The 25155-nt window shown below is 46.2% G+C and overlaps 1 protein-coding gene across 4 annotated transcripts in view; it reads left to right on the forward strand.

Moving 5' to 3' along the window:
* Nucleotides 1–22097, forward strand: part of LOC105669745 (Runt related A) — a 78825-nt gene extending 56728 nt beyond the window's left edge. Inside the window, exons 1-7 of one of the 4 annotated variants that reach the window (XM_067351204.1) lie at nt 2823–3936; nt 8403–9177; nt 9398–9628; nt 13719–13844; nt 17579–17773; nt 19864–20157; nt 20554–22097. In XM_067351204.1, the coding sequence (XP_067207305.1) occupies nt 8865–9177; nt 9398–9628; nt 13719–13844; nt 17579–17773; nt 19864–20157; nt 20554–20900 (1506 nt within the window). In that variant the 5' untranslated portion in view covers nt 2823–3936; nt 8403–8864 and the 3' untranslated portion in view covers nt 20901–22097. Of the gene's footprint in view, nt 1–2822; nt 3937–5967; nt 6889–8402; nt 9178–9397; nt 9629–13718; nt 13845–17578; nt 17774–19863; nt 20158–20553 lie in introns of those variants that run through there. The other 3 variants (XM_067351203.1, XM_067351205.1, XM_067351202.1) reach the window with 3 other exon arrangements.
* Nucleotides 22098–25155: the final 3058 nt, after the last annotated feature.

Raw genomic sequence — 25155 nt, forward strand, 5'->3', positions numbered from 1 at the left:
CACAGTCTCAGCTGCGTTTCAAGAATATGTACGGGCTTTATGCAAATCAATAAGAGATAAATAAAAAATATCAAAGCTGAGAACGTTAAATGTATCGATGCGTTGTACAATGCAGAGCTTTGCTGATCTGGAATTGGTTTGCAAATGATTTGAAGCTAAATAAAATAGCGCAATAATAATTATTTTTTTAAAGAGTAATCTTATCTCCTTCTATGATATTTCGTCAGATATCAGAGCTTCGCTCTTGTATGTTTGACTGATTTTATGACAAGTATCACTGGTAGCTCATTAGTTAATGTTTCGACGTATGTATTTGTGCGAAGCCAGCGGATTACGTGCCTACATGTTTATTAAAGCGGTGCGACCACCTCTTCCTGTAATGGCGCGTATCGGATACGGACTTGTACCAGTGCTCGTACCCGTATCAGGATGGTTGGAAAAGTGCCTCCGTGTCGCCATCTCTGTACCCAGCTTCGAACGAAAGTGTCGTTTTCCGCGCTCTATGCCGGAAATGCACCCGAAAAACATGCAAAGTACTTTAATTATATCGCACATAAAATTATATAAAAAACAATGAACGCTCAATCGAATATTATTAGACACAGGATTGCATCAATCGTCTCAAGATCTTATCCAATTGACGACGCGAGGGACGAAACAGGATGAAAAATATCTTGATTAAATTTTTATAATTTTTTATATATAAATATTAAGCAGATATTTTTTATACAAATGTTTCTGGATCATGAATGAAATACTTGCGATTGTGCAATTTTGTTGGTTCGTTAAGTTTGTATGAATTTGTTGTTTTTGAGTCTTACGATAGCTTACTGTTTCAAAGTTTTATTCATTAAACACTCTGCAATATCGCGCTCGCGTCTGTAAAGAATCGCGTATTTGTTCCAACGAAGAACAACACTGTTTTCCTCTTCCCTCTCTGCTCAGCTTTTAGTAACTACTTTTAGTTGTTCGAGAAACCGTCTTCTTCTGACACACGGACACCACCCACCTCTACGGTTTTCTCGCTTGCTCTTCGGGAGTCTGCAACCATCCCCGCCGAAACCGCAAGCCCCCTTCACCCGCCCTTCACTCTCTCACACCACGCAGCTACTAACCGTTCAGGAAATGTTTATTCTGGCCTTTTACGGAGTATTCCAAAGGATTTTTGGATTTTGTCCGTCCCCACAATCTGGAAGTCAATGACTTTCTCCGTGGAGGTTTCTGTGATACTTCCACGATATCGAATTTGTTTGCCCCTTAGATCATTTTTATTTTTTTTCGCTGTAGAATTATTTTCCGTCTTCTTTGATCACTGATTAATCCTTTCTCGTCATCGAGTCACAATTCTTTGAGAAACACCATACGAGAGATACGAGTGAGTGAAAGTAATTTATCTTAAATTAAAAAATTTTTTTTCTTAAACTATATTAAAGAACTTGGCACAGTTTTGCACGCTCCGGAAATAAAACTGTGATCAATTTCGTATTTCACAAAAATTGCTTTTATCTTATCCGCGTTTATAAGTATGAAAGTATAGCAACCACGCGTATACTTTATGAGCGAGCTAAAAGCCGTTTAGTGTCTTCGAGAATGGGAGTTCTCCGACGATCTTAGCTCCTACAGGGAGAGGAGAACGTGGATGCCGCCAGTGGGCTGGTCAGGCCACAGCACCGCCCCTCGACTCTCGACTTACTTTTGCCATCTTGCCTCCGATTCTGCGGTTAGCCCCACTTCGACCAGAAACTAGGGAAGCCGGCTTGTATCTGTCGGTCGCAAACCGGACCCGCGGATCGGGTATAACACATGACATGCTTCGACGTCATGTCGGAAAGCATTATTCTCTTCTTTGCACGCACAAGTCACAATTTTAAAAGTTTTCAAGGGTTATCTTTCGAAAAGTACTATTTAAAAAAAATATTTTTTATGCGAGATAAAAATATTAATATTATACACAGTATACATACGAGAGGTGGCTAACTGTATGTAACATATATATATATATATATATATATATATATATATATATATATATATATATATATATATATATCGATAAACTATGATTATTTAGGTAGAAATGAAGCAAAGGCTGGCGCTCTGATTCACTGGCACGGAATGCTATGCAATGATTTTTTTTCTTTCCACCCAATGACCAGGAATCGATGTGGATAGGTCGTATGTGTGTTTATTGAACGGCGTTGCTTCGCCAAGCTTTCGATCAATGATGCATTTTCATTACGCGATTCGAGCTTTCCGCGGAGTATCACGCAGCAACAGGGATGCTCACGTTTTTAGCCGCGTATGCAAATTATGCTATCTCGCGTGTGACACACAAACAATTTCTTTCAGACTCCGCGTCAACTTTTACGCGCGAAAGAGCACACGGGAACTGTGCTAACATAATCACGAATAATCACTTCAAATTTAAAATAAAAAATACGAAATCCCTCTACCAGTTTCTTTTTGAAAAGTTGGAAAAAAAAACTTATCTAAAAAAATTTTATATCTCCAAATTGAATTATAGTTGAAAAGATGTCGCGCCCTCTTTAGTGTGTTCGAAACTCGTCCGTTCGCTTGAGGGTCGCGTTAAAAGGAGAATCGGCGGTAATGAGGGCGCAGAAAATCAGCCGTCCGGCTGCGCCCCGCCGTCCAGCCGGTGCAGTGCGGCGTGGAACGCTGCGCGCGGCCATAATAATAATTTTTACAAGCCCGCGTGTAATCAAGGCTGCGCGTTACACATGTTCCAACCGTGGGCGCCCCCTACCCACGGCACGTACGACCCCCCTTGCTGGCAACGTAGGGGTGGTCGTGGCACGTGGTAGGGGCGGCCATTCGCAAGAGGGGGCGAAGAGGAGAAACGGGGAAGGGAGAGAATTTGGGTGCCAGTGGGGTGGTTCGTGGATGGCGAGGAGAGGAGATCGACGGCGGAAGCGAGACGGAATACCCTCGGGGCGGACGCGGCGCGTAGGCGGGAAAGGGGTTGCTCGGTAGGGTGCGGAGGGGACCGGGAAGGGGGGCGATGTAGTATTCACGCGGCACGGTTGCTGGTGCTGCTGCTGTTGTTGCTGCTTCTGCTTGCGCCCCGGTCCACCGTTCTTCGTGTATTGTTGTCCAATCGAGCGTACCGACGAACCGGTTTTCGAGCCGAACCACGCGCACCAATATCGCTCGTACGGTATGACACGGGCTTTTTTTTGTTTGGGTGGGCGGTCATTGAACAACGGGATGTTATTGGTCGATCGCCGTGACACATGCTCGTCTGCATTGGGATCGGAAATCTGGTGATGCTGTTTATCGCAGCGATTTTATCGAGGATCCGCGATATCTGCGCGCGATCGTAGGCTATCCGATCCGCTTTCGACATGATTTTAGATCGACATGATTCTAGATCTTCAGCTAGTGTAATTGTTCATCGTAGATCGGCAATTATGAGAGCGTGCTCCTTCGGACGTATTTCCGTCACGTATGGTGGATTGGATGTTATCCGAGTGATTCATTGTTCATTTGTCTAATTGTTGTTTTCATGGTGTTGAATAAGTGAACGCGCGCGCGCGTAACTATAATCTTTCTATTATCGTTACGATACGATTGCTCGATCGAGTCGGTAATAATTCTTTGCAATGTCCGCGCGATAATTGCTTGTTCTCGCTGCCACGTGTTCGTGCCTGGATACGAAGATCGGACCAGCAGTGTTACCATCGATTGATTGTGGTCTCCTGTAAAACCCATCAAGCTTTGATGGGGTTGTCACGTGTTGGTGGGACGTTTGAGCTCGAGAGTCATCGAGGAGCGAAGAGTGTCATACTGGAATTGACTACTCAGGATCTGCAGTGAATAATGGTTCTTTCGATCGATTGTAACTTGTGGCACTGTGCCGCAAGACCACATTTATTTACAAGAAAAGTGCGCTTTTCGATTCAAAACGCAAGAGATTAAGTAAGTGCCTACTGACATTGCTTAGATCATTTTTCTATCCAATTGTATCTAATTGACAGGAATTTAATGAGCATGTTAAAGCAAGACTGCTAAGGATTATATTATACCTACACGTTATGTCTCGTAATAAATTCTCATTCAATCGATGCGAAATTACGTACACAGATGTAAACAGTACAATGTACAGGCGAATAGAGACATTCATATTTTATTTCGCAAACACGAGACGTTAGTAATTCGCAGTAACAATTATATCGATAGGCGGCTCATTAATTAACGTCCTTCGATGCATCGTTACATATGAGTTGTATCCTACTGCGGCACGCTTATGTGTCTATGAATAGAATTGCGAAACAATTGATCATCCTTTCAGTACACCACTATGTCAATAAAATAATGAACTATTGCACAAATTTAGTATTAATTTCTCTAAATTTATTGAGCCGTTCTATTCAATTGTTCTCTCATATTACAAAGGTAATCTTTTCATGGCATAATTTATAGAATAATCGAGCTTAACTCGATGAAATAGATAAAACTAGCGATAATTATAAATTAGCCAAATATATGCCAGATTTCAAATTAAATAAAATAGTTCTAATAAAATACCTAAAAGAATTAATAAAATGATTCGCTTTGTTATTCAATGCGTCGTGGTATTCAAAGCACGATTATCATAGATTCTCGCGCGAGTTTCGCCAATTCGGATTTTTCTATTGAGCGATAGATCCGCGGAATCGAACGCGCGGGCAAAGAAACGGTACTCGTGGAACAGCGGAGTACCTGGTTTGCTGTGCCCGGTAGTTGATCGGAGCGTGACGAGCGGTAATTGAATGTAGGTATGGCATTTGCATTGACAAGCTCCAACAGAGATAATTCGAATCTCGTCGAACGCAACGGTCCACACGGGCGTTAGGTCGTTTGTCAATACGACGGCGGCCATCCAGTTTCCACGTTTCCAGCGGTATCGCTGTTTGTCACCGTCTCGTCGGCGATCGTTCGCCGCTGAATACACCCGGTGCATACTTCTGCAGCGCGAGCGCTTTTCGTTCCGTCTCTCGAACCGCGCTGCATCGTTAAATGTCAAACACGCGACGAATCAAAGATTATTGCGCTGATCGTCTCCACTAATTTGTTTCTTTTTTGTGAATAAAAAAAAAAAAAAAACGTTTGAAAAAAGGTTTCTTTTTCTTTTATTGTTGTGTCTCTAAACACATGTATAACAGTTTGAATTTAATCAGCTGCATTACTCAAATTTGTATAATAGGAAAAGCTCGGTAGAAAAATACGGAAAAAAATTGGAATTGCTTTTTTTTAAAATAATATAAAAATTTAAAGATATAAAATTTTTGGTGGAAAAGAGATTTATTGAGATGTCGCTCTTATCGTGCGTAACCGCGCGTTAAATTGATGCGAGAAAAATCTCCAAAAATTTGTTAATTTTATACAAGTGGGTCCGTACATATCTGTAGAACTTGGAGTGTTTGCCTGCCGGCAGGTCCGCGACCGGTTGGATATCGTCAGGATATATTCGTGCAGGAAATGGGTAGTTCCATTGTTTGCACATTCGTACAAACAGTGCAACTGCGAGGATGCGCCGGGACCTCTGTTTGATTTTCGAAAGTGAAGCTTCATTGTACGAGATACCGATGTACGAGCGTCCCGATGCATATGAAACAACGATGCGTTTCGAGGAAAAAAATGCAGATCTCGATTGGAAAGAGGAGAGATAATCCGGCAGAAGTGAGTGTGTGCAGGTTGTTGATATCGCGCAAATAATATTTTTACAAACTTTTCTGCATATTGATGCAGATGATATTGGTTGCCGGAAGTTTCGCACGTACGCAAATTCAACACTGGACTTGACGTGATTAATTCCGCAAAAACTTTTACTCGCGAAGCTTAATAGGTAGTATCGAGGTGTTGCAACGCAGTTACGCACGCGAAGGAGTAAAAAAAGTGTGTACGCGCGCGCGTACAAGCCGAGAAAAACCGATCAAATCGGAGTTCGATAGATCGATCGAAGGCACTTGGCTCCCCACCGATGTCCAGCACGCGAGCCATACCGCAAAAGGGTCGAGGGGAAAGAGAGTATGCGAGAGAGCGAGAATGCTGGGAGAAAGAGTCGACGTCGCGAGAGGGAGAGGTCGGGTCCGGTGGGAGATAAAGCGATAAAGAGCGGCGTGCGCGCGAGAGAAAGAGGTTACGCGAGGCGGAATGAGGGACGGAATGAGAGAGAGGGAGAGGAAGCGAGCGTGGGTGGGAGCGAGAGAGAGACCCAGGACAGGGAAGGAAGGTTGGAAGGAGTGGGGTGGCAGAGGGGTATGAGAGAGGAACCAGGAAAGGGGAAAGGGATGCTGCGTGTGTTGGCATGGACCAGTGCGTCAACGGCTGTTGCCTCACACGAACCGCCGAAATTATAGTTAGTGACCCCCAACGGATACTCCGAAATACATTCTCGGCTACCGTTGCCTCTATACCGAGGCGGAACTGCCACTTTCGTACGGCTCGCGGGGGACGAAGATGATTCGAGGGTGCCGCTAACGAACCGCTGAAGGGGTCCCTTCGGGATCGCCTAGGGGGGGGACCGTCGTTCGACCATTCTTCGAGCTCGGTCGAGAGATCTTGACGAGATTCCGAGAGACAATATCATCTCTGGCTATTGATAGCTTGCTCAAGTGAAGTGCTCGAAGAGGCTGGCGAACATTGTTCTCGTTTACATCCATCTCGGCTACATCCAAGTGCGTGATTATGCGAGAGTTTTAGTGTCGAAACGGCGACGAAGGTGATATCGCGTAATATTTGATCGGTAATCGCGATTGCTTGCATAATCGGCAGTTAGACGTGCGAGAACGTGAAGATTCCCGAAAGAAGTAGCTTTGTTAATTAACGTAATTACTCGAATGGCTGAAAACGAGTTTTTGGAGATGTTTTTCGCCATCGTTTACTGAGGTACTTTTTCAACATATTAAACGTTTCACTAAAAGATCTTTAATAGTAATTTATTTTATTTAAATTAATTGTTGCTTCGAATCTCTTTGGAATAGTTTTTTTTTTATCAAGTTTTTCGATTTTACTAGTTCTATTGTCTCCCTGCAAGACTTAAACAGATCATATTGCATCGTGTTCAATCTGCTTGTACGATTTTTTACAAGGTTTTTCGAAATTGGATACACGAGCAGTATTATAATTCCACCGGAAGGTGGTACACAGGACGAGTTTTGTAAGAGATTTGAATGCGGAGTTAAGCGAGGATTTTAGCCGTCGCAACGTCGCTGAGCGTTCTTACGAAAGAATCGCAAGAAAACTGTTGCCGACGATAGTGTTACTGTTTTCCATCGCCAAAACATTTTGCATTGTTCTGCTATTCATTTCAATCGTTTCAGTATCGGCTTTGGAAGAATGTCGAACGCACAGCGATTATGCTTGTATAATTCGCAATAATATTCACCTACATACGAATCGAAATAATCAATTATCATTTATTAATTGTCACATGTGCTACACGCAATTAGTATAACAAAATTATTTCAAATGCTATTCTACGAAGCTCTTCATGTGCGGGCGAATACAGTGACCGATGGATTACGAAGACAATTAGTCGTGATTATCGATTAGCATGTTCGTCGCATAATAGACTGTGTGTTTCACAGTCTGTGTTGAATCTTGATCATAACTTTCTTCATCTTATTATGAATTGGATGTCGGGCCGACTCGCGATTTTCGGATCGCGAGACCGTCATTGACAGGAGGCAACGTGGTAAACGTAGCCACGTGCAGTTTGACACGCGGTCGTACGTGCGTAGGGGTTGGGCATTCGTGTGGGGGGGTGCCTACCGGCGGGCGTTCTTTTTCCCCTATTTTTTCCGTCCCCACCACCGTGCCGGTCTGCCCCTCCTGGAACCACCTGGATCCGGCGTGTCAGCCCCAGTGACGTGCGCAAAAATTACTGAATGAACGGTGACGTCACGAGCCAGCCGCGTGAAAAGTGTGCGAGTCGTTTCTGCTCGTGTCAACCGTTTTCACCCCCTTTCGTTTCTCTTCGCGCGTTGCCCGCCGTTCAACCACCCCCGTTCATTTTTCGCGTCCGTTCTCGAAGGTGTCACGTCATCGCGAGGGTCGGAGACAACTCGGTTAAAGGGTCTCTAGTCTAGTGAGATAACGGCACGTAGAAGATTTCGTTAAACAGATTAAGGACGGCTCGGGCGCCGTTGATCAGCGACGGCCGCGAGGGTGCCAGCGCGTAGCGAGAATTTAGTTTACAAAGCGATCTTCTGATTTTTCGACAGTCTCATTTCTCAATATTGTTTTCTGCGTTATATCTGTAGACAGAATACATTAGTTATAAATGAATAATTGCGAGAGAAATGAATTTTTATAAAATTTATATAAAAGTAAGAAATTATCGTTATTTGTGGCAGCAATTTTTCATCCTACTGAAAGTAGATTGTTTTGTTTTATTACAGATGTTTGCGCTGCTGAATTAGAAGATTTAATCTCGGAAGAATAAAATTGTCTTCGTCCATGTAACACACACAATTCAATTTCCACAAAGGCGTATGTTAGGTCGAGCAAAAACAATGATCTCCACTGAGCTACCACAAATGCTAAAATCACAAGAGTAAGAAGTTCCTTGCCGCGGTATGACGATGCATTCTATTCGAGAATTCGAAGAAAACCTTTACGCCGAGTCTAACATTCGTCAGATTGCTAACGCTAGAAAAGAGAGCTATTAAAATTGATAAAATCTCGTATATAAGTTACACTTATCTCGGGATTTTAACAAAGTATCTGAAATCTGGCGAAGGATGTCAGGCCGTTGAGCCTGACCTAAGAGGCAATGCGCACTTGAAGAATGCTCGCGGGACTCTCCTGGCTGCGTGGGTGAACCGAATGGAAGGATGTTTCATCCGGTGTTCTGACTGCCTATGGATATATTCGGCCGTTGCAACGGCGGCGGCAGCGGAAGCACGGTAGCCGGAAACGGCACTGGCTCGGTGAGAACGTCCAGCAACGAGTCCGCTGGTGGCGGCGGCACGTCCAGTGGTACCAGTGAGAGCGGCAGTAGCGCGAGCGGCAGAATGCAGTTGACAGGAGCCTCGGCTCCTGGCGCGGCCGCCTCGCCGGAGTCCGGCGTCTCTCCGTTGACCGACGCCTACACCAAAATGACCAGCGACATCCTCGCCGAGAGAACTCTGGGCGACTTCGTCAGCGAGCATCCCGGCGAGCTGGTTAGAACAGGTAATTCAGCGAATGATTTTGCTTGTACAAATAGCGTTCGAGCAAGTGTTAATTATATTGACAGCAAAATAGATGTAAATTATTTTTTTTTATTATAATAAATTTTGCTTGTAGAGTAGTTAAAAGATACGTATTTTTTGTATAGATAAAGATGAATATAAATTTAACACAAGACACTCATCTCGCGACTAATGAAGTCGAATGGATAATTTTGTTACAGGATCGCCGCATTTGGTTTGTACCGTTTTGCCCGCGCACTGGAGGTCCAACAAGACTCTTCCGGTGGCTTTCAAGGTCGTAGCTCTTGGCGAAGTGGGCGATGGCACCCTTGTGACTGTTCGTGCCGGCAATGATGAGAATTGCTGCGCCGAGCTTAGAAATTCAACCGCTCTGATGAAGAATCAAGTCGCCAAGTTTAACGATCTGAGGTTCGTCGGCAGGAGTGGAAGAGGTGAGTCGCTGCTAAAAATTTACTCTCTGTGAAAAAAAAAACTATGGCGTTAGTCGAACGTGCGATTCGACATCAGAATGAAGCATGGAGCGATGAGAATCGAGGCGTCGGGCGACATTTCCTTGCCCTACTTTCCTCTTCATTCATAAAACTCCCAAGTTCCTTGATCTTCGTTCGGAGTGTGTCGCCCTTCGTCTTTTACGACGGAAGAAAATACCGAAGGGGCGACGGTGGAAACTCCTTCAAAGAATTCGGCGTGCGTCGCGTAGTAAGGGTAGGTCGTGGATGTCTTGAGACAACCCTCGTTTTTCCTTGGCCCTTCGTGGAGGAAAAGTCTCGCGTCGCGTCTCGCTCCGGCTTCGGTTGGTTCTTCGCGCGGGCGGGGGTGGATCCGAGAAGACTACTTGGGGTGGGTAATGGCTTTTATTTGTCCGCGCCACCGTGCGACCTTCTCCTCTCGCTTTGCCGCCCAGCTTCGAGGAAAGGGCGAGATGAGAGCGACGGAGCGCCGCGTTCGAAGAAGCCGCCGACGCCGCCGGGAAGCACAGGGGCGGGTGATATTAATTGAGGTTTCAGTTGAGTTTTAATTAATGTTATTAGAGTCGGTATTTCGTCTAACTGCGTCTTTTGAACTCGCGCCAGAGTGCCCTGGATTAACGTAACTTAAAGTAGCTGCGTGTGCATCCGACCTACTTCTAATAATTTCGATAAACTTGCTTGGCTTATTTAACCACCGAGATTGCAAATCTGTCGTTAATTTTAAATGAATTGATTTTTAACCTTAACATTGAAATTGAGCGTTGAGCCGAGGAATATGCAGTGGGGAGAGACAGCTGGAGTAAACTTAACGTAATATTTAGTGTACTATCGTTGCCATACTCTTGATCGTATTGGTAAGAGAAGGCTAATCGCTCGGGAATCAGGAAACTCGCAAATTCTCCAGCTAGGAACCAGCTAGGGAACTCTCCCCTGTGTTCACGGGAACGCGTCAGTCATTTGTCTGGGATTAGCTCTCAATTGTTTTCGCCGAGCGCGGAATTAACATAAGCTAGGATGAAGAATGTAAGAGAAGTGTCTCTCTCGTCAGAATTCCTAACGGTTCCCTGGCTCCTTGAATATTCCCTGGAAACCGATGTGCGCCGAACTCTCAGGAATTCTTAATGATCTTCTCGTTTGTCGAGCGTGGAAATATTCGCACGTACTCGCGCGAAGGATTTTGTTCTTTCAATTTGAAGAAAGGTTAGAAATACTTTTTAGACACTCCATTTCTTGCGCATGTAATTAATGCATTTGTAATCTTATAAAAGTCTCATATATTTTCAAATATGTGCGAGAAACTTGTTATCACGCATTTATGTGCGATCTGCGAAAGTGGGAGATATTATTTCGGCGTAACTGTTGCGATAATTCTGAGAGATCATTAAACGGAGAAGGCGGACACTATGCTTTTGTCTTCGCCTAAAACCGCTTTTAGCCCGGACAAGATTGAACGTACTGCCACGATAGTCGAGAGCTTTGCAATATCGATGATAAGCCGTAACCCCCTTCCCGCACGTTCGACCGTAATGCCTGCTCCATCACTGCAAAGTCTACCCTGAAGGTACTGGATTGTTTCCACCCCCTACAGCCCTAAGCCCTTTAACGAGATAGATCATTTGCGCGCTTATAGTTCCGACCCGTAGCAGGCGAGGTATCCTTCGACTTTGCCGCCGGGAATAAACCTCGTCACGGGAACGTCGCCGATCTTACCAAGTTGCTTTAATTCTACAACACACTTTCTCGTAAACCTATTAATCATCGTACTTGTGATATACAAAGCGCACAAGGAGGGAGAGATAAAGAAAATAACTTTTAAGATAAGAACTTAATAATTTAGTGAATAGATTCTAAATATCCGCAAGGAATAATCTCTGCATCAAAAATACATTGAAAAGTTTATAATGTTTAAATTGATTCGTGCGAGTTTTTGCACACAAATTTGCTTCTATTAAATCAGTGAAACGTGTCCACTCGCGAGATGTTAATTTATCGACCGTAACGCGAGGCTCGTTTCATTCCGAAAAGAAAAACGGCAGTCACTCGCGATGACGGCGGCAGTCCCTGACCGTAATCAATTCGTTATCAGGCTACAATTGCGCATTTGTGTTTCGTTCGGGGAAAATTGAAATTAATTAATTGGCCCGACAGTACATCGACAGCGTACAATGTCGAGACACATGTATGCACGCGTCGGACCACATACGCTTGCAGAGGACCGTATGCTAACGAGCATAATCAGCGAATAGTCGAGAATGAGCTTGCTCTCGCGTCGCACTTGCCCAAATTTGACGGCAAATACGAACCTTTTCAAGATGCTTAAAAAGTTACACCACGCGTAATTAGCGTGCAATAATATCGTTATATCGCATGTAAATTGAAAAAAAAAATAAGTCTATCAATTGCTTGAGCCAAGACACGTCGATTCGAGAACAAAGCGATCTCGTTCAGAGTTAACAAGGCGAGCGTTTAAAAGATACATAAGGGCGTTTCAAGCTAGGGTGATCGCGAACTGTAATGGCTGTACGGCGACTGGCACCGAGGGTGATACCCGTGTGCCTACGCGTACCTACCTAACAGAAACCATCGACTCCGTGGCAGCAAAGGTGAAAAGACCGACTGGCAGGGTGAGGGCAGGGCGAGAATGGCGTGACTTGCAGCCGGATCGAGGGGAATCCCCGCTGGAAAACGAAAAGCTCGCGTGGCGAACCGCCGTGTGGCCACGCTCGACACTCGCCATTATTTCTCCCGCCCTCACTCTTCCGCCACCATACTCGTTTTTTCCCGCCATCGATCATCTTACGTCACGGCCGCGGCGAACTTTGCCGTCTCTATCCGCCGCCGGCCGAGAGAGTCCAAGTCGTCGACGGTGAACTCCGGCCCGATCGATTATCGCGATATTCGCCACGTTTGAAAACGTATCTAATGGGTCTGATAGAAAAATACGGTAATGGTCGGTCGAAAGGGTAACGCGAGAGTTGTAACGCATTAGCGGAAGGAATACGTTTAGGGGCAGATATAAATAACGTAATGTGTTATCTTTCATTTTGTAAACTGGCGGCGGATAAAAGCGCGCTGCCTTTGCAGCATTATCGTATCTAATTTCAAGAAAACATGTTTCGAGATACACCTATCGCGCGGAGAGTATGCGATATGTGGGTTAGTAAGATTATCATTACATTCTCGTTGACGTGATGTAGAATAAATAATAGCGCGCTCAATGCAGATTGCAAACACGCGTCCCCGGCCTCGTGTAAATGCATCGTGAAAAAATTCATGATAGAGAAGGGAAAACGGCGTGTCGGTCGGCTGTGCGCGGTGATGAAAAAAGGGGACGGTTAAAATTGCGGTGAACCTTTGCGCGCGCGCGCACGCGCGCGCACGACGTTATCACGCAATTTTTGTTGCGGCGACTTTTCGCATCGGAATCCTCGCATTTTCGCGCGTGTTTTATCGCGCGCTTTCGCATGCCGAATCGATAACGAGCGGTTTGTCACGGGCGTTCGTCGTTTCGGCGCTTAACACTCGCGGGATGAAATTGCGGTGTACCGTTACACGCGCGTTTTATCTCCGGCGGCCCGCTTTTTTCCGCGACATTGTTTCGCGCGCGACCGAGACTTTTTAACATCGCGCGACTTTCTTCCTTCCGTCGCCCATTCCTCCCCGGTCATCCTCTATTCCCGTAACTCGGCCGCGCTGGCTGGCCACCGTCACCGTCGACGACGCCCTCGATACATTACCGACATGTAATTCGGTTACCACGGAGTTTCGCCCGGCTAACCGCGTTTGCGAACTTTCGACGCCGGCTGAATAGGCGCGTCCACGAATCGACGCGTCGCGAGACGAAAATCGACTAAAAACGCGCCCGCGACGTATTTGACGTCGTCTGCGTCGTTTTCGGAAGTTAATTCTTCAGGATTCCCATTTCGCGCATCGCGGCGCGTTGGAATTAAAATTCCACGTCTAACGATAGTAACAAATATATTAAACTAGCAAAGTAATTTGGAGTTGATTGTTCACGTAACACGTGTCGTCGCACGTTTTTTTGTTGCAGGCAAGAGCTTCACCTTAACGATAACAGTGTCGACAACGCCGCCTCAAGTCGCCACTTATACGAAGGCGATCAAGGTGACTGTTGACGGGCCGCGTGAGCCGCGATCCAAGACCAGTGAGTATCACTGTAAGCATTGCTACTCTTATATATTTATATATATATATATATATATACTTATGTATACACACATGTGTATATTTATTACACCTTATCGTTGCTACGAATAGCGCCTTCCAAAGGGCACAGTGCACCGTAGAAACGTCAATGTTTTCACAGTTTCGCTGAGAGCCGCGCATCTCTCGCGCGCGACTCCCGAGATTTTCGTGCCTCGCAATTCGGCGAACACGCGCAACACACGCGGAACCGGGAATCTCCCGAAACGATCGTAATGCCTAACGAACGAGCGGCATGGCACCGGAGGCAGTAAAAGCCGCAAGTTCGAAATGGCCCCAGCGTGCGGCTTCGCGCTGGTCGGCCGTTACCTCCGACGCTAAGTTTCGCGCAATTGTCATTATTTATAACCGCGGGGCACCGGGCCCACGCCATAACATTGACAAAGAGTTGCGGGCGTCGCTCGTGGAGGTGTGTATCGCGGCGCTTTAACCAAAACGCAGGGCGACGCCTACAAACTTCGCGGATATCCGGTCGCGAGTAACTCCTCCGCGAGCTACCGCCGAGACATACAATTACCGGGGATTCTCCCCGTTATTTCGGTAGATCGCAGTCGAGACTGTCGACGCTGTCTGCCGGGGGTTTCCCTGCAGGGGCGAAGAGAAGGGGACGTCTCTCATCCTCCATTTGTTACGCAACGCATTGTACGCCCTCGACATTCAGTTCAGGGCACGTCAATTCGCTGTGTCGCGTTGCGGACAAACGGTTTTCTTCTGGCAGTCTCGATTTAAATTTCAAATATTTGGCAAAAAAAAAAAAAAAAAAATATTTAAGAATCTATTTGCAATAAGCACGTCCAAATTTTATCGTTAGCGTTGTCTTTTTCCAAATTCGCACTTTTTGCTCGAGACTTGATTTGCGTATCGGCATTGCGACACGATCAAATCCTGTTTGCGTTGTCATTGGCTTGGATTTTAGAGCGCTAATGTCACGCGTAATGTCGTCCTTGAAGTCGTACCAAAAATATCCGATAGCTTTAATATATCGAGGCGGTCTCTGGGTAGCACGGCATAAGTTTGGTACCTTGGGAAATTGCGACCACATCCGCCGGCTTGGCCGCATCTGCGGACCACCCACGAAACTTCCGTCATAAATCCAAAATATGAAAACGCGAAATTTCGGTGTACCGCTCGGAGACGCGCATCCAAGCAAAACACTACGTCACGCTTCAGAGAAGTAATTTCTCTTGCGATATTAATACTACTGGCTATTCGTTATCTCATTCATTTAAAGGATTATATTTTGTACAAAATTAAAAAATTGCGAATATTATATAAATTTTTAATGAATTATCTTTAATTCGAAGTAATTAAAATCGCCCCGGCCTGAGAACACGTTTTGCGGAGTGTTACTCGGATAAAAAGCGAACACCAGATATGAAATTTTAGAGATCGTTAAGGTAAAGCAAGAGGATAGAAATAAGCGTTCGTCGTGTCGGCGCTTTGAATCTTCTATGAAAACAAACCATTTACTGAATCAGGGTAATGGCGCGACAATTTCAAGGGTGGCGGCGCGAGATGAAAGGTTTTCGTTTTCCTGGGTGGTCTTTTCAAAAGCCGCGATCCACACGTCTTATTTTAACAAACTATGAGGATTTTATAGTTATTATGTTATTAAGTTCTCGCGAATAACACATTTATTTTGATACAATTATTACAAAATGTGTAATGAAATTCTCGAAAAGTGCAGAAAAATATATTAAATATTTGATCTTTTAAATGATATATGCTTTGATTAGAAATTTTCAAGATTTTATGTAATTAAAATAATCGCGCAGTTTTATATTTGAGCAAAAATACTTTTAAAGAAAGGCTATAAATTGTGCACACTCGTGCATTCGACAATCGAACGCGAGAACGAACGAATGAACCTTATCTTAGACAACACGCGGAGCGAATACCTCCGAGGGGTTGTAATTAATTAAACAAGCAATTCATTACACATTCTACCCTCGTCTAGTAGCCGAAGGTGGCCGCCGCTGCCGCGGAAAGGTTGCAGGGCCAAGGAAATTGATTGAGGGAGGTTTAGCCCGGGTTTCGATGCTCCTCGCGAGGACTCGTCCGTCCGGAACCGGGATCGCGGTGCGCATCTTGGACGAACGAAACGAGTCTCGGCGACGGCGACGGGAAAGGTCGAAAGTGGGTGTCGCGCTCCAGCTCGTGTCGAGACGACTCGATTTCGGGACGCGGATTGAGCAGCGAGGGCGCGGGGTTCGGCGGCGGGACGAAATGAGGATCTGTCGTTGCCAGCTGCTAACTCTCGAGAAATTCCCTGGCAGTCACGGCGCGCAAAGAGGGTGTCCAATGAAATCGATAGCCGCGACTTGCCGAGGACTTACAACTTCGTCCAATCGCCAATCGTCTGCTACTCAGCGAAAGAATAAATCAGATAGTGTCGTCGAGAGTCGTCCGCGGCAATAAAACAGAATAAGCGGAAGAATTTGTAATGGTAAAAGCGTCTCGAAATACGTTAGAAAAGTTGCGGTTGTTGGGATCGGGATATTTATGTGATTGACCATTGATTATTTGCCAGCTCGTTTAAATGAAGAAAGTAACGTGTAATTGCGATCGTTTGGAAGAGCGAGCGACCGCGCGCGCGCGCGCGCGTCTATCCGAAGGGTCGCACGAGTGCTCGACGCCTAATGAAATACTGCGAAGAACGACGCGGCGAATTCAAAGGGTTAGGGCGGCGTGATAAATTCGTGGGTCGAACGGCATAATTTATTAAATCTATCAAGCCGCCGGCGGTGGAAGACTACCGGTATCTCGCAACAAATCCCCGTTTGGAGTCTTTCGATCGCGCCGGTGTCTTCCCTTCTCTCGTCCCGAGGTAAACTTGGGAAATCGAATTCGCGTAAACTCACGTCACGGCGAATGATTTGGCCCTTAAAAGCGAGTAAGGAACGTCTTGTTCTAAGGAACCGGTGTGATCCATAGAATTTTCTCCCGGGTCCTGCGGCGTGCACGAATCGCCGGTCGTTTAACAGGATCTCGTTAGTCTCGGTACCCGTCGGTATTCCGCCGTCGCGCCCCCATTGTGTCCTCGGATCGAGCGTACCCTATTCAGCAAACCGGCGGGAATTTCGGGTTGCCGAGTTAGAATTAGGGCTTCGATTGGATTATCAGGACGGCGGGAGTCCGCCACCTCCCTTCCGTCCTGCGACCCTTCGTGTCGGTCTCTCTAGCCTCCGGTACCTTCCACGTTGGATCGTTGCCTTTGGGGGAAAGGGAGCGAACCTGCACGTACGACACACGGCTGTCCTGTGCGGCGACCTCCAGCCGGGGACGGGCGGATAGGACGTCCGCCTGTTGGGACGTCTTTAATTGGGTTGGCGACACCGTCGCAGGGAAATAAAATGTATCGATGCCTCTCTCGTGTGTCCCTCGTTCGTTCCCCGGCTTCAGAGAAGGGACGGCGGGGACGTTTAACTGTATCGTTCCGTTTGTCGTTTCGATAGATGAAAGACGCACCTTACTCCAATTATCGGGGGGGAAAAAAAAAAGCGTATATATCATTTCCGCGTGTCTGTGACATCCGACAAAATTATACAGCCGACATGTTATCGCAATGTCATGCCTGATCCCGCTAATGCCTTCTGCGCGCAACGGAGGAAAATGACGCGCAGAAGAGAAAGAGAAGATTAATACGTGCACCGGAAGTCCAGTGGACAGGCGCACGGTTGATCGCAGTGCTGTCTCTTTTAGGGCAGCAGCAACAATTTCATGCCTTCGCGTTCGCTTCGCAACGAGGCGGTCCGTTCTTCGCCTCGCCTCTGGTGGATCCGCTGCAACCTCTGCCAAATCCGTTGCAACCGTTACCGAATCCGCTCCAGCCGAGGGATCCGTTGTCTTCCTTCAGACACGCGATGCCTGGCAATTGTCAGAGTAAGTAATCGACCGAGTCCCAGGCATGATTGCAATCTTTGCCTCCAATCGCACGGCTTTGCTTTGAATATTTTATCGATAACTCGCATGTGTGTGTGTCTGTTTTTCCTTGTGTAGCCGCTACGTAGTTGCTAGAGATCTTTTAAAACGCACAATTTTTGAAACATTTTATATTATATAGATTTGCAAAAAATATGTTGAAAAAAAAGTTAAAATATGTAAAATCGTGATACTTTTGCAAAAAAATATTCTTTTTTATTTTATAATATTTTTTGTTAACCGACATTATAAAATTTATACAATTTTTGTCATCGAGCAAGTAGAGCTTTCGCCGAGTTCGGGAATATTTCTAACCAGACTGCTACCAGTCTGAGTACAGAAGCATGGCTTTTGGGTAGGCTCGGCAGCTAGCTTCTCGGCTTCAGAGGCGGAAACCGCAAGCCTGTTCAAAGCTAGATTAAATATTATATTAAAGGGGTTGCCACGGAAGCGCGTCCCAGTCGGTTGGCTCCCTGTTTTGGGGGCGCAGCTTCACCTTCCCTTCGCGTTTATAACGTAGATTCGCGAGTTTGCGCGTAAAGCGCGCGACGTCAAAGTGACGCCGAGAGAATGTTGCTCGTTGATTATTCAAAAAAAAAAAGAGAAAAAAAAGGAAGCTTCCCACCATTGATTAATATCGTGCAGTTGATCGGCGCGATTAAATCTGACCGACGAACCCGCGCGCGAACGATATCTCTCTCTCTGCGCCATAAAATTTTTAATACTTCTCTCGGCCAGCGTACATCGATAAACGGTTCTGGTAGCGCGCAAGAAGAGACGAGAAAAAAAAGCTTAAACAATAATTCGAGATCAGCCGTTTTAATGAGTTACCTCAGACGTGAGGGCTGACTGCTCCGCTGCTAGCTAAATTTCCCGATAAAATACGAAGCACGCCGAATATTTCCTTTATTAACTTTTTTCCCTCATCGGGCATCCGGTCGTCCGATAATACGCGTACGCGGCCGTATTATTCTCACACTATGCGCTTGGCAGATTCGATTTCGAGAGACACTTGCGTGTGCAGTCACTTTTCTCCAATAAAACTGTAAAAGTTCAGACCGTACTATATTTTATATGGCAATTCAATATTACCTCTTTTTTTTTTTTTTTAATATGGTCAATGTAACTATAAAATAAGAGATTTCTCCCAAAGAACACGGCTAAACAATTGCGTGGCTTTTTATAGTGAAAGGTAAAATGGGCTCGAGGCGAGGATTCAATCCGGCATTCGAATCCCGCAGCGATCCCCGAATATTTCGGGCAGACCCGTGCGCAACTTTTGGCGATTTTCCGTAAAAAGGGAGGCTTCTCTTCGGACCGCAAGGAATCCGGCGATGCCGAAGGACGTGAAAGCAGCGGGCGGGCAGCAGTATTTAGGGTTAGCTCTCGTGACGACGGTCCGGTGGCGCTCGCCGAGGCGAGCTCGGTTATTTGAGTTGGCGGTCCCCCAGCTACGCGGGGGGATGACCAACCCTTTGATCTCGATGTGCCCCTCCGTCTCCCCCCGCGCCCCGCCGTGTCTGCCCGTGTCCCTCTCGCGGACGCTCGTGCTCGTCCTTTCCGCATTCAACCCCCAGTGACTCATTGGAAAATCTATCGGGGATGCTGCCTATACCCCGCAAAAATACATCCTACCAAGGGGCGCGCAGGACCGCCGCCGATGCATTTCGCCAAGTGATCCGAATTGGCATATAATCCGGCAAAAGTTTCCCCCGTGCCTTTTCATCCTTCTGTTGTTTTATCCGATTGTCACGATTATTATTTATCTTTTCCGCCGACGCGACACCGCCGGAACCGTCGGCGATTGTTATCGATGTTTTTATATTAATGCTCGTTTCTTATGCGTGCTGCTTTCTTTGTGCCGCCTGTCTTTCCGCTTGCTGATTGCTTTCTCGCTGCTTTTTCGTACTTTGTTTGCAGCTGGTATCGATGACGTTAATTCTGACTTATATTATTTTTGCAAAGACATTTCTCGCTTTCTCTCTGCACGATGCTCGATTTTCTTTGTCTCTCGCGTTCGTGGAAACGCGTGCAATAGAAGGTTTCTCTAGATATGTCTCAGTTCGGCCTGGCGGCGAGCAATTCTTGGGGGTACGGCAGTACGGCCGGCTACGCCGGCTACCTTCCGGGTCCTCTGTCGTCGTGCGCCGCACAGGCGTCGTTTCCACCCCCGCCGCCGCCCCCTCCGCCACCACCGCCGTCGTCCACGTTGGCGTCTTTCGCTGGTACGGCATCCATGAACACGCCGACGGCACCGGACTCGACGGCAGGTTCCACCGTCACATCCGGTACCAGCAATACTGGCACTACGCCGCAGCAAGACGCCTTTTCCGCAGTCTCCTCTCGTAAGTTTAGCTTGCTGCACGATTATCTTTGAACTTCGATGTGCTCTTGACAGACGAACAATCATGAGGCATCACTGACTAACTTAATCGTCAATCTGCAGTATTTTTATGATTTCCATTTTTCGCAGCTGGTATTCTTGTTATTAAAATTCACGTTTACGTGTTTTTTATTATTATTACAGTGTATTTTACAAAAAAAATTATGTTTATTTTATTACTACACTTATTGAATTATAATGATAAATTATCGATAAATTTTTGACTCGTGCGGCAATGTTTCATGATTGAAAAAAATCTAATCGTTCGGTAGAGTCTCAGCTCTCGAGGGCCAAGATCGGTCGACTTGTTTTGTCTCTAGCGAACTGAACGTAGCTTTCCCTTCCTCGAATGTCGCAGTCGTACCGGACACCACGACACCGGGCCAGTCCGATCCTTTAGACCCGCTGAGCAGCCTCATGTCCGGCAGCTCTACCAGCCAGAGGTACCAGGATTACGTATCGCCCAGATCGCTGTCCACTGACTCCAGTACGACCGAGAGCCCGGTGCACGAGGAGCAGGCTTTCGGGCAAAATTACGGCAACTACTTTCCAACGCCCGGCGTGCTGCCCAGCATCCTCTATTCGCAGCTCTACGGAAATCAGTTTCAGAATTCCGAGAGCGCCGAACAGAGGGCTGTCGCGGACAGCTGCAGCGTGAGGCAAGAGGAGGTCAGACCAGATAACAACGTCTGGAGACCGTACTGAGAGGTGGATGTGAGCGATTACTTATCCAACGATTTGGCCAAGAGACTGCAGAATTCCTGGAAGACGAGAGGAAAGTGACGGTCCTCGCTCTTCAGGGCTGTCGACTGCTGCGGCGGACGATCGTCGACGATCGTGGTGTGAACGTGGTGATTGTTTGCGGACTATCCAAGGACGTCGAGGACGATTCTCGACGGCGAACTAGCACTAGTGGGCATTAAAACTCAATCCGGAAAGAACTCGAGGCGAGTCGCGCGTTCGCCGTTAAGACGTTCTTCCGGAAAGCTTCGAAAAATTCTTTTACCGGTTGTGTCTCATGCCAACGAATCTTAGGGGAGTGAATGAGCGGCGAAGGATTTGTAATTAAGTGAGAACGGATTGCTATTATAGTGCGTACAAGAGAGAGCGAGCGCGGGTGCGAAAGTGGTGATGACGACGACGATAATAATGATATCCACGGGATGTATATATGTGTACATAGCTAGGACATTGTCGTTTCATCGAGTTATTATCCGCCGTCGTTTCAAGCGACGCGACGCACTAATTTATTTCATCGATTACGTTTTCATAGTATAATTGCGACCGACCGCTGCGGGATCGTGCAATATTGTCGAGGCTGCCGAATCAGCTTTCTTTCTCTGTAAATATATATATCTTCCACGTTGGGCGTTAAGTTTCCCTTCGACCCGCGTTTTCCCCCCGAAAAGCACTTTTTGGACTGAAGAAATCCGGCTCCGCGCTTTCGGATATTCGCAGCAACTCTCAGTTATCTCGAAAAATCGACTGATTCGCGATAGGTCGTCGCGTGCGGTCACGTTCCGGTCAAGTCGACGATAAAATCGAATGGGATACGATTGGCGTGAGGCGAGAAGCTTTCCCGTCACGTGAAAATGTCACCGCGGGGAGCGCATGGACGCGTGAAAAGTATTCAACGTACGAATGAACGAACGTGCGATCGTACCCCGGCATCGAAGATCTTACATCGAAATTTCCGCCAAAGAAACGAAAACTCGAGAAACAGCTCGCGAAATGATTTTGCGAGAAGCACCGCGCCGCGCCGGCTAGAAGCTTATCCGTTTTTTGTCAGCCGGCGACGAGCACTCTGCGTTTCCGAAAATAATTTCCGATATACATATCTACCAATCTATTGTTATCGTAGTTTTTGACCGAGTCGAAGTAAAAGTGTATTTCAAAATATGATTCATGCTTTTTGCCTTCAATCCCCCCCCACGTTGCGTCCACTGTCCTCGATCCTGAAATTCCGCGTCATCTTAACGATACGTCTTTTTTTCTATCGATTATACGTTATTACTTTCTTGAGTTACTTATTTTTCTCATGCGATATCTACATTGCAATTTTTCTTTTTCTTTTTAGCGCCTTATTTTTTGGACGATATTCTTGCTCTCGGAGTCGTCTTCACTCAGATTATTATCGTCATCTCGGAGGACTAGCGGCAGATCTACATAACACAGGTAAGTGGGGAAACGAATCTCTACAGGGGTCTCGGTAACGCCCAGGGTTCTAAAGGATTCTCACTGACGGAAGTGCGTATATGCAAATTTGCAAAAGATTTAATTAAACCTGGTCTCGAGAGGGGAATTCGCGTCTGCCTCGTAGCTCGAATCAAGTCGTATGTACGTATATGATGAAGGCGCGTTTCATATTTAGTACACCGAGTTAAGTTTATCACCGTAAATTACATGACTCGTTATTATTATAGCGACGTATTTTTAAAGGCATGGCGCAAATTTCTCAATGGCCAATTTTAATCATATAATACAGTTTTATTAATGCAGTTACTAAGATATATAATAATAATGTAACGTTATATATTCCGCAAAAAGAAAAATGGAACAAATTATTACTCGCTATTTATTGCGAGGACGCAATTATAATTCTCGACGGATTACTTTATCTCGTCAAGATCTCTCAATAATGGTTGTCAGACGACAATGATAATTATGTCTGGTGTTGTATTCTCGCGAACGAAAAGTTGACTTGAAATTGGTCAAAGGACACGCTCTGGCGAAGTTTGATGCGGATTATGAAGCGGTCCGCATAAAGCGGCGTACTTTTCTCATTCGATAACCGAGCTACCGCGCTCGGGCTAGTGTTTATCGCTGTTGCGCACAGCGAAGTGGAGGACGACGAGCGACCTGATGGACATACGGTGGTTCGCGTCGAGGGGAGGATCGGGGCCGGGTACGACTCGTCGTTTATACGCGGTGCCGGCATAATGGAGTAGAGTGGAGTAGAGCACGGATAATGGAGTATGAAGAATAGCGTGCGGTGAATGTCGGGATAGTCCCCCTTGCTCTTCCGCTCCCCGTGGCGGCTCTTCGTTACCCCGCGCCGTCCCTCGTCCGCGAGAACTCGCGTCGCTCTCTACCGAGGGCAGCAAACTGGACACGGCTCGTTGGCTCGAGCAGTTGGCCATACCGATTTATCGTCCCGCAGCCGCGCCGTGCGTTACCGATTCCGCGCTAAATCCACGATCCCACCGGCGTTGCTTTGGCGCCCATTCTTTTTCGCGGCGATTCTTTCGTGGTTCTTTTTTTACTCTCTACTTTGCCGGCGTCCTCGCCTTCACAGCGCGATATACTGTTTCTCGAAACAAAGAGAAACGGGTCGGGCAGATTTCGCATATCGAGAACTTTTGTCGCAACGCGCGTGCAACTCTTCTTGCACACTTCCTGCCTAATGAAGAACAATAATTATTTACTGCAATGCGATTTATGACGCGGTGCTCTCTCGGTAAAGAAATATTAAGCCTAGAAGAACCGTAACCAAATCATGATTCAACATGCTATAAATTTTGCGCAGTGCGCTGCAGTTTGTGAGAAATTTCTTTGCGCCATATAACTCGAAAGCAATTGATCGATTGTAATATTTAATTTTACTTTTTTGCGCAGTATCAATATAAAATAAAGCGAATAGAATTTCACGATTTATGATACATTATTTTTTTTCTAAAAAATCACATGACTCATTATGTACTTTTATCATATGATTGATTTAGTTATTTGGTCAGTGTATTGCTCAATCATTATTAAAGGCGATCGCTGTGGCGGAAATTTATTCTGCTAATTTCCAATCGGAGGATAAATAACGGGAGATGAAAAAAAAAACACGAACAAAAATGCCCCAGAGCCCCACATACCAGTCGGATCGAATGCGTTGTACACACGCGTACGCATACCTCCCACATCTTTTCTACGCATAGAGCGCACGTGGCGTTCCCCGTGAACGTTCGCTCCGGTCGGCGTTGGCTGCGCGGGGGTGGTTTTGGAGGTGGCAGCGAGGGAATCGCGGTGACGGGGCGGCAGGGAGGAATGGTCGTTACACGCACCGGTCACTGCCACCCCCGTGGCTATCGCCGACACGACTCCCCATGCAAAATCACCCTTTGTCGCGCTCGATAGGAAATTACTTTTTGTCCGTCGATTACGGGGTGAATTTTCGGACGACGAGACCCGATCATTTCGAACGAGATACCGCTCCGGTTTGAGATATCGTCGGGAAAGAGAGACCGCGTACGAACGTCGTGACAAACCGCGTTTGTTTGCTTTTTTATCTTTTTTTATTAGCCGTTCAGCTAAATAATAATTTATCGATCAAAGACTGCTCTTTGTCGTTCATTTTCTTTTTATCATGCTCGTTATATATAGCTTGTTAAAATAAGTTAATCAGGATTTTTTAGTTTTATTATTATGAGATCGATTATTATAAAAATTGCCGGAATGTTTGTGGGAATTTTTTCAAAATTTTAACTTATTTAAGCATGATTCTTATATTCCATGAAATTTGCGTGAAACTGTTAGGCGGCGTCGTATTAAATTCCATGCCGATTCGTGCATTGCATGGCGATGCTGGGAAATAAGAGAGAGACTTGACGAAGTACGCCCGCGGGGCCGCCAGCCCTTGATTACCAAGATCTTCATCTACATGCTAAACATCGTTCCGCAGCACCGTCTTGAATACTCTTGTACTTACGTATGTATCTAGATCCACGGCCCGCGGATTCTCCCGTCCCCGCACACTCGCAGCACCCGAGTATTCCGCCTTCCCCGATCTCTCTGACACCCCGTGAAACACATTCCCGTACCATCTATATGATGTTTGCTTAGATTAAATTAACCGACCGTGAAACCGTCCTTTGTTCTTCGTGTGGCGCGGCGGGCACGACGACATGCTAAAAGGAACGGAAAAAGAGGGTGAAAAAGCTTCGCTCGTACGTAGATTCTGGGATTTCTCGCG

Source organism: Linepithema humile, chromosome 3 (genome assembly GCF_040581485.1).
Source record: "Linepithema humile isolate Giens D197 chromosome 3, Lhum_UNIL_v1.0, whole genome shotgun sequence".
Classification (NCBI taxonomy): Eukaryota; Metazoa; Arthropoda; class Insecta; order Hymenoptera; family Formicidae; genus Linepithema; species Linepithema humile.